Source organism: Ovis canadensis, chromosome 12 (genome assembly GCF_042477335.2).
Source record: "Ovis canadensis isolate MfBH-ARS-UI-01 breed Bighorn chromosome 12, ARS-UI_OviCan_v2, whole genome shotgun sequence".
NCBI classification, from domain to species: domain Eukaryota; kingdom Metazoa; phylum Chordata; class Mammalia; order Artiodactyla; family Bovidae; genus Ovis; species Ovis canadensis.
The window spans coordinates 37,601,202-37,615,798 of NC_091256.1; the positions used below are offsets into that span (position 1 = coordinate 37,601,202).

The following is a 14,597-nucleotide window of genomic DNA, read 5'->3' on the forward strand; positions in this document are numbered from 1 at the left end:
ACAGCGTCTACGTCTTTCAGGGAATGAATTCTCCCATCGCCACCCAACTGCTATCACAACGAAAACATCTCTCCCTCAGCAGCCCCCTCAAAGCATCACCCCAGCCTTCCTCCACACCCCTCACATGAGGACCAGCTGGAACATCTGGGCCAGGTTGGCCTTAGGCTTCCAGCACCAGAGGCGGTGACAAGCTGTTTAATATTCTCTTGGCACTGAGACCTCTCTGATAAGAGTTCCTTGTGCTGTGTTCACAGGTGACTGCTGGCTGCTGGCCGCCATTGCCTCCCTCACTTTGAATGAAGAAATTCTGGCTCGAGTCGTCCCCCTGGACCAGAGCTTCCAGGAGAACTATGCAGGGATCTTCCACTTCCAGGTAACTTAATAGTTGGCTCAAGCTTCACATCAGGTCCTGGTTGTTGTTCAGTTGCTCAGTCATGTCTGACTCTTTGCAACCCCATGGACTGCAGCACACCAGGCTTCCTTGTCCTTCACTATCTCTCGAGTTTGCTCAAACTCATGTCCATTGAATCAGTGATGCCATCCAACCTTCTCATTCCCTTTGCCTCCTGCCTTCAATCTTTTCTAGCATCAGGGTCTTTTGCAGTGAGTCGGCTCTTTGCATCAGGTGGCCAAAGTATTGGAGCTTCAGCTTCAGCATCAGTCCTTCCAATGAATATTCAGGGTTGATTTCCTTTAGGATTGACTGGATTGATCTCCTTGCAGTCCAAGAGACTCTCAAGAGTCTTCTCCAACACCACAATTCAAACAGGACCTGGGGGCCAGGATCATGTCCTGGGTACTAGGAGCAAGTGTGGAGGTTAGAATGGATCCTGGGGGCCAGGAGCAGATGCTAGGGGCCGAGGACAATACTCTTCTACTAAGGACACTGAGAAACATCAGGAAGCTCCCTTGCCTGCCACCGACCTGGGACCCTGTAAGGACAGCAATGGCAAGGAGGGCGGTAGGGCAGGGTTCTCAGGAAGTGGTTCCCAAGTTTTTTTAAAAAAGTGTGCTATTTAGGATCTGAGACAAAACATTAAGGTACGGCTCACTGTCCTCCTTGTATGCTGGTAAATGAGAAATAGTATTTTTTAAAGTATAAGGTGCAGGGTAGAGGGTGGGAGGGGAGGGTGTGGCCTCAGAGGGAGGGGCAAGCGTGTGTCCTTGGTTTCTCAGTGAGGATGTACCTGCAGGAAGAGGGCTGGAGGAAGCACCTCTTCCCAGGGTGGGCTCATGGAGCCTACGCCCAGGGCCTCCTACGGGAGAAGCCAGGTGCAGCTGAGGCTCAAGGGGTGGAAAGGACCCCAGGCTGCCGCCTGCCACCAGGTCCTTCTCCAGGCCAGCCCCCTCTCTCCCTGCCCTGCAGTTCTGGCAGTACGGCGAGTGGGTGGAGGTGGTGGTGGACGACAGGCTGCCCACCAAGGACGGGGAGCTGCTCTTCGTGCACTCGGCAGAGGGCAGCGAGTTCTGGAGTGCGCTGCTGGAGAAGGCCTACGCCAAGTAAGTGCCCGCACCCTGCCCCTGCCAGCCTGCCCCCAGCTCCCCTGCATTCTGGAAAAGACAGAAACTATTCAAGGACGATTTTGAAAAAAAAAAAAAAAGTCCTATACTACAGAAGGACTACTCTGGACAAAACTGGGCTCGAAATTCGAGGAGATAATGCACATGGCTATTGCCATTTTTCACCAAATGCACAGGAACACGTTACGGTACTGATCGTGCTGGCCTTGAGGACATCTACTTCCTTGGCAGGTCATGTTACATTTTTGTCAGCTAAATACAGCAAAGATTTTTTGCCAAATGAGCAAAACAATTCATTGCAGAGGTATGAAAATTATGGAAATTTGCCCAGAATACATAATATACTGATTAGAAATGGTTTTCCCCAGCCCTCCTAGGTGCATCCCCCACAGGCTGCCTTGTCCAGTGCTCAGCACTGCCTGTTCTCAGCAGGAACCCACCCCCTACCACCATCTGTCCAACCCCCTGCAGAGTGTGCCCGGTCCTGGCCCTGATGCCTGGGCTATCTCTGGGAAAATGAGCAGCTCTCAGGCACCAGGAGGATTTCTGTTCCCTCCAGCCCCTGCCAAGGAGGAGGGCCAGGAGTCAGCCACCAGCTGTGAGAAGCTGGGGCCTGAATTGCTGCTAAGTCTACACACAAGCAGTAGAGTTAGGGAAGCCACAGGGCACCAACGTTGTGACCAGGGCACCATCAGGAGCGACCAGCACCTCCTAAGACAGTGCCGAGGATGCTCAGGGAAGCTGCTTTCATTACTGAACCGCTGTCCCCTTTTAAGCTATAACCGCCAAACAGCCCATTTAGCAGACCCCTTTCCTGCCAGGATGCAGAGAGAATCAATACAGGAGGTTGGCGAGATAAACATCCAGGTCCTTCCAGCCCTAAGGTTCTATGAGACTTTTCCAAAAATTTCACAAAGTATCAGGCAGTGGTAACCACATGGACAGTCACCTGCCCTCATGGGCAACCCGAATTGGAGACAAACCAAGGAGAGACTGAGCAGAGGGTCCCTGGAGCATCCAACAAAAGAGGCCTGAGTTGGGCGGGACACTTTGAGAAGTGGAAATTTCAACTCCGGTGGCCACAGTGTCTCTCCCCTTCCTGCAGGATCAATGGGTGTTATGAAGCACTTTCGGGGGGCGCCACCACCGAGGGCTTCGAGGACTTCACTGGAGGCATCGCCGAGTGGTATGAGTTGAGGAAGGCCCCTCCCAACCTGTTCAGGATCATCCAGAAGGCTCTGCAGAAAGGCTCTCTCCTGGGCTGCTCCATCGATGTAAGTCCAGGCCCCTCCCTCCCCAGCAGAATCCTAATCTGCTCTAGTGGAAGTGAGCTTCCAACAGTGACCAAACAGACCCACTGCCCTTACTCCCCGCACAACTAGCCCATCCTTTGTCCACCATATTGCACATCACCTGGAGCCCAGGGGTGGCTAGGCAACAGTCAGGCTGGCTGGGGGTACAACTGGTGCCCAAATGGTGACTCCAGCCTCCAGCCGTTCTCTCTCCAGCCCACGTACAACCCTCATCCTCCTGTGACTCACCACCCAGATCACAGCTTCCGTGAGAGTCCCCTGCCCTCTGCTGGGCCCAACCCCATTCACCTTCAGCCCACCTGCAGGGCCTGTGCCCAGAGACCAGCAGCCTCCCCCCAACTGGTGCAGGGTTAGCAGACCTGTAGGAAGACTTTAGGAGGCACAGAGAGGAACCGTCCCCTCATGCTAGCCTTGCTGGCACACCTCGCCACAGGAAGGGAGGTGGGTGTGACATCCTGTCCGCAAGGAGCCGCCAGGCTTTGCCTGTGCCCAGCGGCGGGGAGGCCGTCCTTTGCCTGTCCTAACCAGGAGGAGCTGGTTGCTCTGGGATCAGGCATAAGAAGCCTGGCTCTGGCGGGTCCAAGTCTGTGTGCAACTCTAGGCAGGGATTTGCAGACCTTCTCTGCAGACCATGTCCAGGCAGAGACCCTTTCTACTAGCACCCCTTCTCGTTGACTCAGACAAAAATAACCACCTCCATCACAACAGATGGGGAATAGGATCCCTGGGGAAGCCTTAATAGACAGACGCCAATTCTGAAGTCAGGCAGAAACGGAGAACTGCTCTCGAGTAAACCCTGCAGCGGGGCGGGGCAGGGCGATCCGTGCGGTTTCCAGAGACCCAGCGCATTTGGACCGCCCAGGTGTGTGCCCTGAGCCCCCTCTGCACGGCGTGCCCTTTTCCTGCGGGAATTTGTGACTGCGCGGGGCACACACACGAGTGCAAGTGCGGCGCCCCCCGAGGGCTGCTTGCAGCCTCTCCTCTGGTTGTAAATAACAGCGGGAGGGCTCTGGGCGGGAGTGGGGAGGCTCTCTCACCCACCGCCCAGGACCCCCGCCCTGCAGTAGGACCCGAGCGAGGGAGAGAAGGAGGGAGAAGGCGGGATGCGGAGGCCGGACTGATTCTCCCGCGTTTGCAGATCACCAGCGCTGCGGACTCGGAGGCCATCACGTTCCAGAAGCTGGTGAAGGGGCACGCGTACTCGGTGACCGGCGCCGAGGAGGTAACGCCCGGCAGGCATTCCTGGGGATCTTTCCCTCCCTCACCCGATGGCAGAACCACTTTTTGCCTGCTTGCCGAGGGTGGGGCCCCGCGTTCCCGGTCCTTTCCCAGCAGCCCCGCGTTGGTGAAGTTCAGGCCTCGCGACGGGCGGCCCTCCCCAGCGCCTGCCTGCCGCGCGCTGCCCTCTGCTGGCCGCGAGTGGGGCCAAGCGCTGGGCCGTCAAGTTCCAGAATCGCCTCCCTCCTCCAGACCAGCTAAAGACAACACGACACTGCGTCGTGTTCCAGCCTCTTTCAAGTGCTTTCACATTTGATCTCACAAAAGCACTGGTGCCCCAGTTAGTGTTCAAATCTGACTCTGCCCCTTGCACGCTGTTGGCCTGGGCAGGTGTTTAAACTCTCTTCTGCTCCCCAGTTTCCCAAAGTTGAATTAGAAACAATAATACAGTGATACCCGTTGTAAGGTTGTTGAGGTGACTCAAACGAGTTAAAACTTGTGGAGTGCTCAGACTTCCTGACAAGTTGTGTATAAACAAATCGCTCAAAAAAAAAAATCGCTCTCTTTGACTTTGCGGCTATCATTACTACGCTGCTGCTGCTGCTGCTGCTGCTAAGTCGCTTTAGTCAAGTCCCACTCATAGCGACCCCATGGACTGCAGCCCACCAGCCTCCTCCGTCCATGGGATTTTCCAGGCAAGAGTAGTGGAGTTGGGTGCCACTGCCTTCTCCTATCATTACTACAAATGTTGTTAGATAGCCATATTCTAATCACTGAATGAAGAGTAGATCCCAGGTCGTCTGACATACCCAGTGCGGTTTTTTGTTTTTAACCTTGAATCTTTGTTTTATCCAACTCCCCACATTTTGTATTCTGAAAAATTTCAAGTCTACAGAAAAGCTGAAAGAATCATACAGCAAACATTCAAATGCTATTTCCCTGGATTCAACAATGGTTAAGATTTTCCACAGCTGTCTCATCGCTTAGTGTGTACTTTCTTTCTGAGCCATTTGGAAGGAAATCGCGAATGTCAGAACACTTCACTCGCTCCTGACACTTCAGTATTTATCTCCTGCCCACAGGGACACTGTTTACATAATCCCAGTACTGTTTTCATCCTGAAGAAATAAACATTAATTCAATAATGTGATGCAATAAACAGTGCATATAAACATTTCCCCAACTGCTCCAAAATGTCTTTTATAGCCTCCTCAATGCCCCCAGTCCAAGGTTTAGTCAAGATCCATGTACGGTGTTTGCTTGTCGTCACCAGTGTTCATCTGACAGAGCTCCTGTGACAAAAGTACATCCTATTATAGTCAGCTGAACGGAGGTTCAAAGGTGACGTGCCAGTGCAGAGCCCACAACAAGGGCGTTTGTGCCTCAGGCTCACAACAGAGGTGGAAGAGCCCTGGTCCTCTGAGGGCTAGATCCCGGGAGCTGCCACAAGCTGAGCAGCAGTGAGGGTCTAGGGGTCAAACCCTTCTCCCTTTTGTGATCCCCCTTGTAACATGGCTCCCATCCCTGCCTCGTGGAGAAAGGGGCTCTGGGCCGGAGAACCTCCAGGCCTGGCTTGAACTTAGCATCTCCCTCCTCTCCTTCACCCACCCGTCCTTCAGGTGGAAAGCAGAGGAAGCCTGCAGAAGCTGATCCGCATCCGGAATCCCTGGGGAGAGGTGGAGTGGACCGGGCAGTGGAATGACAAGTGAGAAGGGTGGTGGGGGTCTGGGTGGGGGGCGTCTGTCCAGGAACCTCTGGAAGGGGAGCTAAGGAGAGAGCACACAGTGGCTGTGCTGAGAATAAAGTCCCAGAGCACAGGGCTCCCCCACCCCAAGTGGGACCCGTGGGTCTGGCGGCCCCAGGACTCTCAACCAGAACGCTCCAGCCACCTGGCTGCCTTTACAAGGCCCAAGCTCCTGGGATGCTCATCCTTTCATCAGCTCATGGTCCACCCCTTCCCTGGCTCAGAGTCACTCTGCTATTGGATCTTCAGAGAAAATACGCACCTTTCCTCCTCCAAGCACTCGTTCTATCCCAAGGATGTAAACGTTGTGCCAGTAGAAGTCCTCTGTTGATGTCCAGGGTTCTTGGTTGGCCTGTTCAACCTTCAACTCTGGGGTGAAATCTCCCATGAGCCCCTCACCTGGTCTTCCTCTGCTCCTATCTCCCCATCCTCCTCCACAGCCCAGCACCTACAATTCCACCTTTTCCCTGGCCGATACCCAGGCAGCCTCTGCTATGGCAGAGACACCCGCCAGGGCCTGCAGGTCAGCTGCAGAGGCCAAGATGAGCACCCCTCCCCCCCCCCATTGGATTTCTAGTCACCCCTTAAAAGAGCTGCCAAGCCCTTCTCAGTTTGGGTCACTGATGCTACCTCCTATCTATCCAATGGGCTGTGTTCATTTTTTGGAATCTTCCTTGCCACCATCTTCCAGAATAAGGTATCCTCTCACCCTACTGCCCTGCACCTCTCAGCCACCTGGGTGTCACTTCCCTTCCTTACTGGGGTCTGGGCCCTCGGATGAGAGAGCGTGTCCCTGGTCCTCAAATTTGGAGCAACTTGGGGAGAAGTCATTGCTCTACACTAGTTTCTAATGTCTGTCCCATTGCTTGGTGTTCCAGCTGCCCAAACTGGAACACAGTTGACCCCGAGGTGAGGGAAAGCCTGACCAGACGGCATGAGGATGGGGAATTCTGGTAAGATTCTTGGGCTTTAAGAAAAAAGGAGACTGATCTTTACTTGAAATTGAGTGAGATTATTGTGTGGAGGGCACAGGAGCATGAGATCAGGGTTTTGTTGTTGTTTTAAATTCACTGTAAGACCTTGAACAAAAAAATTCCTGAACCTCTTCAGTTTATCCATTTCAACAATTGGGTTTCAAAGCTGAGCAGCTTAGCAGAGAAGGCTATGAATTCCTGTAGGAGTGTCCAGGTCCCAAGAGAAAAAGAGGGGAGAGATGGACTTCACTCCTAATAAGTTCCTAGGGAATCTTCCCAAGGCCTCAAGAAACAAGTCCCTGGGAGAACAGGGATGGGCCTGAGCATCTGTGTCTGTGCTGCTCTGAGACCACCCGCATCTGTACAGTCCTGGCATCTTACCAACTGAGTGTCCATATTTTCTCATTTGATACTCATGTCTCCTTTGATACCCTCGTTTCTACAGATGAGAGTTCTGAGTTTCAGAGAGGCTTATGTAACTTGTTCAAGATTACCAGCTGGAAGGTGGCAGCACCAGGGCCGGAACCGGCACCTTCCGATGGCTGACCTAGTGGCCATGTGGCCCTGACATGCTGTCCACTGGCTGCCCTAACTGCGTCCTAGTCTGGCCTCGGGTGGAAGGTCCAGGCTTGCCAGTGCATCCTCTGGTAACCTGGGTCACGCGTCCTTGCCTTTGCAGGATGTCTTTCAGCGACTTCCTGAGACACTATTCCCGCCTGGAGATCTGCAACCTGACCCCTGATACACTCACCAGTGACACCTACAAGAAGTGGAAACTCACCAAGATGGATGGGAACTGGAGGCGAGGCTCGACCGCGGGCGGCTGCAGGAACTACCCAAGTGAGCCCCCCACCCCAACCTTACCCTGGGGTGCTGCACCCCAGCCTGGCTGCTCCTACCACTGGGGCCCTCTGTCTCTTCTTCCTGAGTCTCCACCTCAACACCCTCTTGGTCTCCTCAGCCCCTTCCCTTCTGCACTCACCTTTCTACCTGCCTGGGCAGAACCCAAGACATCCTGAGTCTGTGATTCCTCTCCAGGCCCTAGATTCCCTGATGCCGTGACCTCACGCTGAGGTAGCACTAACCCCACTTCATGCCCGTGGGCTACTTTATCCACCCAAAACCCAAGCAGCTTAGCCCAGCAGAGGTTCTCACCCACTGGGTCTCTGCACATCCAGGCCCTGGTTGTTGCCTGGCAAAACTTTAGTGGCCAGTTCACTCAGCCAATGCTGATGGGGCCCTACTCAGAAGAGGGGGCAGTGAGGATTCCTCTCCTGGTTCATCCTTTGTTGATTCCCTTGACTCTTCTGCCTCGATGACCCAGTCCTCCCCTGCCCTCTCTACCTCAGAAACTGTCTCATCACGATGACATCTGCTGATTGCGGAATACACATTGGGTGCTAGTCTTCACAGCAGACTTCTGGGGCGGGCACTTTATCATCTCCATCTTTAAGATGAGGGGACTTGGTGAAGTTAAATGACTTGCCCACAGGCCCCACAGCCTTGACTGTGCCTGGGGTTAAGAACCCAAGCAGTCAGCCTTTAAGCACTAGCAGCTCATAGAGCCATAGTTTGCCAGGCCCAATACTAGATGTTTGCAGAGGGCAATGACAACCCATTCCAGTATTCTTGCCTAGAGAATCCCATGGACAGAGGAGTCTGGCAACCTATAGTCCATGGGGTCGCGAAGAGTCAGACACGACTGAGTGACTAACACATACTAGATGATGCCTTTATTTCCAGAATCCAAGTATTATCCCATCAAGGAAGAGGAGGCAATCATATTAATTATCCTTAAATGAATGAATCTCAGCTCCTTCCAGCACCATGGGAGTGGGCAAGGGCACAGGCCCAGGAGGACAGGGACACAGAACAAGAGGCTGAGATTGTGCACTGGATGTTCGTGGCCTTTAGTGCATTGAGGGGGCTTCAGAGCTAGTCCCCAAGTCTCCCTGGCCATGCCGTCCAAGCCATCTCTGACCCCCGAGTTAGAGCCTAGTGAGGGGAGGATAAAGCAGGGGATGTCACAGCTGAGCCAAAGGATCTGGGCCTCAGCTCTGACCACCCTGTTCCGGGGTGAGAAATGCACCCCCTCCTCCAGCCCTGATCTCTGGTTCCTCTGCCATCTCCGCCCGACCCTCACCCCACTCGCAGCAGCCTCCTCCCCCCATGCACACCTGCCGGGCTGGGATCCCGTGTGTTGTGTGTTGGGTGACTGACCCCGGCCCTCTCTGTCTGCAGACACGTTCTGGATGAACCCTCAGTACCTGATCAAGCTGGAGGAAGAGGACGAGGATCAGGAGGATGGGGAGAGCGGCTGCACCTTCCTGGTGGGCCTCATCCAGAAGCACCGCCGGCGGCAGAGAAAGATGGGCGAGGACATGCACACCATTGGCTTCGGCATCTATGAGGTATGGGGGCGGGGCATCCATGGGGGGGCGGGGCATCTATGAGGTATGGGGGCGGGGCATCCGGGGGGCGGGGCATCCAGGGGGCGGGGTGGGGCATCCATGGGGGGGCGGGGGGAGGTGCTCCGCTTTCCCTTGGGTCTCAGCTCTTAGCCTCTGCCAAGCCCAGAGGCAGACCTGGGGAGGAGGCCCCAAACCAGAAGCTTGGCCAAAGGAAACCAAAGCCAGGGTCCAGGCCAGTCTTAGGAGAAGTCATGCAGGGAGGTCCCTGCAGTTGGTCTGTGTCACTGGAGGCCCCCCTTTCCCTGCAGCCAGCTTCCGGAGGTCCCACGGTATCAAATGGCCTCTGTAGCCCTTCTCACATACCCAGGCCTGGCACTCTGGTTGGTCATCAACCTCCAGTAAATTGAATAGATGTGAACTGAGGACAGAGCATATGGAACCACACCGGGCACCAGCATGAGGACGAGAAATGAGCCAGCAGGTGCCTCTCTGGTCCGAGTCCACAGTGTCCGCTCTGATGGCAGAGCGCTGGGGAGGGGAGTAGTTAGCTGGTCATAGGTTCCAACCAGGGCTCCGCAGGTGGAGCCCGGCCCCCACACAGGCACGGTGACGGCCCCATGTCCTTTCTTCTGGAGCTTTACAAAATAAACCAAAGCCCAGCTCAGCCACAGTCAGAGCAGCCACGTCATTGCCACTACTGGGTCCCCTCCCCACTCCTTTCTACAGCACAGAGAAGAGCTTCTCCCAGCCTGGGGTGAGCAGTGGGAGAAGAGGGGTGAAAGGAGGACTTCAGAGCCGCTGAAGTCGGGTGCAGATCGGTGTGATGGGGGGCCCTGGTGATGTGCTGGAGCTGGCCCACTCTCTCTGGCCCCACCTTTCAGTGAAGTCTCGTTGGCAGCCCAAAAATGACCTTGGCAAGGAGTGGGCAGTATTTACACTTAGGAATTAGCAAATATTGCAAATTAGGGTTCCCACCATACCCTGAGAGCTGGGCTCCCAGCACAGCACATGGGAGTCAGGCACAGTGTCAGAGAGAAGGCTCTCCACTCACTTCGCTTATCAGGGCCGTGATCTACCTTCTCACCCACAAACAAGTGGAGTTGGGCAAACACCATCTTTGCTAAAAATGCACACAATTCCAAGCTCCTCAGTCTCTGAAGTAGGAGCTGAGGACTTCAGAGCTGGGACAGAATAACCGCCAGAAAAATGCAGACTGAATTGTGACACCCATCCCACCCTACCCCCACCACTCACAGGCTAGGAAATCTAGCCATAGGCTGCAATCTGAGAAGGACCTAGGGGGTCATTTGATCCCATTTTAGAGATAAGGAAACTGAGGCCAGAGAAGGGAAGTGAGTTACTTGAGGAAATACAGATGGAGGTGGCCAACAGGAACCTAGAACTGACACCTGCTGGCTCCAGGCCAGAGCACACCCTGCTGCTTCTTCAAGCAGCTCAGCTCTGTTTTTCCTGGGGGGAGGCCGGGTGTAGGCTTTGCTGCAGGCAGCTGGGTAACCATAGACAGCCACTTCACAGCTCCAAGCCTTGGTTTCATGCTCTGTAAGTTAGGAATGGTGCTAAGGGCTCATCCTCATTCTTGCCAAGTCCTAAGAATTTTTTAAAAATTTTTTTAAATGTGAGAATGCTTTGAGTTCCTTGGAAAATAATTATTTTGATGACTTGTTATTGCTAAGGCTACAGAAGGAGTAGGGTAACAAAGGAAACAATCTCAGTGGTGACATTTCTTCACGGAGCTCTTCCAGAGTCTGAATTACACATGCTTTCCTTTATTTGCAGGTTCCAGAGGAGGTACGTCTGGCACACGACAGCCCACATCCTTGGGGCTCAGGTTCACCAACAAGGAAAAGGCTTAGACTACTGGCTCTGGGGTCTCGCGAAGCCTGGGCAGGGGCTCGTGTCTATGAAGAGTGAATACCCACCCCCGCCCCCTGAGCCCTGGTGAGGTTGCTCAGGTCCTAGGTCTCAGGGTCTAAACACATGGGGTGGGGTCCGGGCAGTCCCCATGGAACGTACTTTCTCCCTGAGGCCGGCAGAGTCAGGCACATTTAGTCCTGGGTGGAGGTTCGTTGGTCCTGGGACTGTGGGAGACTCTTCTCAGAGTCCTGTAATGCTCCTGAAATAGGCTAGAGCGATATCCCTGGCTTTCCAGTGGTTAGAACTCTGCACTGCCAGTGCAGGGGCGCAAGTTCAATCCCTGGTCAAGGAACTAAGGCCCCACCTGCCTCATGGCATGACCAAAACAAAAAAAAAAACTGGCCTAAAGAGAAATGATGAGCCCTACAAGTGGTGTTACAAGGAGATGGGGAGACATAGCAAGAGACCTGGAGCCCGTTCCCAGCTCTGCCACTTGCAGGCTGTGTGACCTTGGACGATTTACCTGTCCTCTCTGAACTTCCATTTCTTCGTCAGTAAAACTGATTAGCCATCCACCTTACCAGGTTGTTGGGATGCACTGAGATACGTGAAGCACTTAACAGGCCCACAGTTGGGCCTCACTGAGCTGGTGAGATGCACAGTGGCGGTGTGTGTCTTTAAAGGCCACGGTTACTCAGCACAAGCGAGGCAGAGCAGTTGGTAGCGTCCTGGGTCTTTGTGGATGCTGTGGACAGACTGACACCCCGGGTTTGGGAGCTGGGGCCCCTCCTCACCCAGGTCCTGTCTGCTTGTGTCAGTGTGTCTATACCGCACAGAACCGAGAGGACCCCAGCCATGGGGACTCTGATGTCCCCGAGTCATTGGAGGAAGGCTGAGGACCTCTGTCTGAGCGAAGCGATGGGGTGTCTGCAGGCAGTGGCTGAATGTGGGTCCCCTCTTATGTGTGTCTCTGAGCTGCTGTTTGGGCTGGAAGGTTTGCTTTTTATCTGTGATGCTCCAGCGTTGTGGCTGTGATTCTCTTACCACAAGGAGTGGAGAGGGCGGTGCTTGGAGCCCTTCCCTCCATCCACTCCCACATGCTCCTCTTTCTTCACCAGTTTACTGGGCAGACCAACATCCACCTCAGCAAAAAATTCTTCCTGACAACCAGAGCGCGGGAGCGGTCGGACACCTTCATCAACCTGCGGGAGGTGCTCAACCGCTTCAAGCTGCCCCCCGGGGAGTACATCGTGGTGCCCTCCACCTTCGAGCCCAACAAGGACGGCGACTTCTGCATCCGGGTCTTTTCTGAGAAGAAAGCCGACTACCAGTAGGTCGTTCAGCCCTCCTCCTCCCCGCCCCTTGTTCCTGGCCTGCCTGGAGCAACCTCACTCCTCTCAACGTCAGTTTCTTTTTCTGTAACACCTGCCGGCTTCAGAGGCGACCTATTGAAGGACCCTAGTGCTGTCATCACGCCAGCAAAGAAAATAGCCACTCGGGATCTTTGGGGCTAGAAAGGGGTGGTGGCAGAGCCAGTCGCAGAGCCTAACTTTACGGCCGTGTCTCCGAATGTCCACCAGCTGGGGCAGTGCTGGTGGGACCCTAGTGTTCCCAGTCCACCAGCCCGGCAGAGCCGAGGGTGTGAGTAAGTCTCCCCGCGGCAGTCACTAGGTCTCGAGGCGCTCCCCCTTCCTCACTGGAGCCCAGCTGTCCAGGATCCTTTTTAGCTGACGCCACTCTCAGTACAGCCTCAATTCTCGTGGCTTCTGCTGTTCCGGCTGCTGCCCAACTGTGTCTGTTCAGCTCGGCCCTTGACTGCATGTGATGTAATCAGCCTGGGGTAAATGAAAAGCAGATGGAGATTACTGGAAGGCCGTGGAACTCTCTAGAACCGACGGGAGGCTGGACAACGGGATAGAAAAGTGCAGGAACCTCAGATGCTCCCGAGGGCCAGGGTGTGGGAAGCAGGGGGCATGGTGGCTGCCGTGTCCCCTCTGACCTTGAGTCACGTGCTCAAGGTCAAGAGACTCAGCAGAGTGTCTCCTTCGGATGGGCTCTAGAAGCTGCCTAGAAGGGGAGGGCAGTGGGCAGGAGGGCCACGGATGATGGCCTGTGCTCCAAGACAGTGCACGGCAGAGAAGGAGCTCCCCTTGAGAAAAGCGGGGTGCTGTTGAAGTGAGGGAAAGTGTCAGAGCTTCGAACAGGTAACATCACTGCCACGGCTGTAGGGCGGGGCCTTGCGCTCAGCTCCTAGGATCCTCGAAGCTGGCCTGGTATTTAGCCTGTGGTCCCCACTGACAAGGAAATGGGGACGTGACCCAGTGCATTGGAATGACACGGTCCTGTGTCAACTCAGTCCCCTCCCGGGGAAACCTCAACCAGCTCCCACCCCACCAACAACCCTGCCATCTCTTGGGGAGCTCCCTCCCCCAGGGGACACCCCATCCCTCAAAGGTGTCCACCTTCTTCTTGTCCCAGGATATTAATCCTGATTCCAACTGTCAGCACCAAGAAGTCCCGGCGTGCTCCCTTCTGTGAGGCATCAGCACTGTAGATGGGACTCTTGGTGGTCTAGTTTGAGATCCCAGGGGCTGGAAGAAGACCCTCCTGGGCTTAACTTCCCTTGAAGAGCAGAAGGACCCAGCCCTGCACACAGGCATGGGATAAACCAGCCAGCGCCCGAGCTTCATTTGAAATCTCCCCCAGGCCTCCCCAGCTGCCTGCCTCCTCCCGCCCTAGGCAGCAGGGTATGCTGATTCTCGGGGTGTTCATGAGGGCAAAGAGTGTTTCCAAGGGAACCTAAAAGCTGTTCCTCCAGGCCAGAGCACCACCGCCATAGTACATGGGAAGCCTGTGTTCTTTGATGAAGACCAAAAACTAGGGACCAAAAACATTCCAATCCTCCAAGTTTTTGGTGATGACACTTTTTTAGATCGTTTCTGCTTTATTTTCTGCTGAAATTACGGGATGTGTTGTCACAGAAACTTGGAATGCAGAGAAATCCTCTGTGCCCACCCCATGCTGGGTGTAATACCCCAGTTCCATTTTAGCAGGGATTTCTGCCCGCTTCCTCTACAGTAACACACGCCTTCCTTCTGCTTCTAGAGTTGTCGACGATGAAATCGAGGCCAACCTTGAGGAGGTACCGTAACTGTTTGAATTCCATGCCTCTGTCCCACACAGCCTAAGAGGAGCGGAGCAGAAAATAACCCCAGGGGTTTCGGAGGCCCCTGGAACTTCAGGAGCACAGCTTGAAACTGGGGTGCAGCCCCGGCCTGGGAGTCTGAGGGCGCCTCCTGCACTGGTTCTGGCTGCCACGTGGGGCCTGGGCGGTGCCCTGGGCGTAGCCCACAGGCATGGGTGCCACAGAAAATGGGACCCCTCAGCTGCTCTGAGCATTGGGCGGTCTTGGCACTCCCCTTCCTGGACATCATTGTTTCTCATTGATGAAACAAAGGTGCTGCACAAGATTTCTCAGGTTCCCGAGAGTCCCCAGAGTTGTGGTTCGGGGTAAGTCCTGAGGGCTTTAAGGGCTACTGCT

General features: G+C 54.7%; 1 protein-coding gene across 1 annotated transcript in view; it reads left to right on the forward strand.

Annotated features, from left to right (window-relative positions):
- CAPN2 (calpain 2) overlaps positions 1–14,597 on the forward strand; it is a 56,317-nt gene that overhangs the window by 30,125 nt on the left and 11,595 nt on the right. Inside the window, exons 3-13 of the mRNA XM_069544649.1 lie at positions 255–373; positions 1,367–1,500; positions 2,627–2,795; positions 3,973–4,056; positions 5,672–5,757; positions 6,675–6,749; positions 7,450–7,610; positions 9,012–9,181; positions 10,979–10,990; positions 12,175–12,386; positions 14,162–14,198. Coding sequence (XP_069400750.1) covers positions 255–373; positions 1,367–1,500; positions 2,627–2,795; positions 3,973–4,056; positions 5,672–5,757; positions 6,675–6,749; positions 7,450–7,610; positions 9,012–9,181; positions 10,979–10,990; positions 12,175–12,386; positions 14,162–14,198 — 1,259 coding nt within the window. The remainder of the gene's footprint in view (positions 1–254; positions 374–1,366; positions 1,501–2,626; positions 2,796–3,972; positions 4,057–5,671; positions 5,758–6,674; positions 6,750–7,449; positions 7,611–9,011; positions 9,182–10,978; positions 10,991–12,174; positions 12,387–14,161; positions 14,199–14,597) is intronic.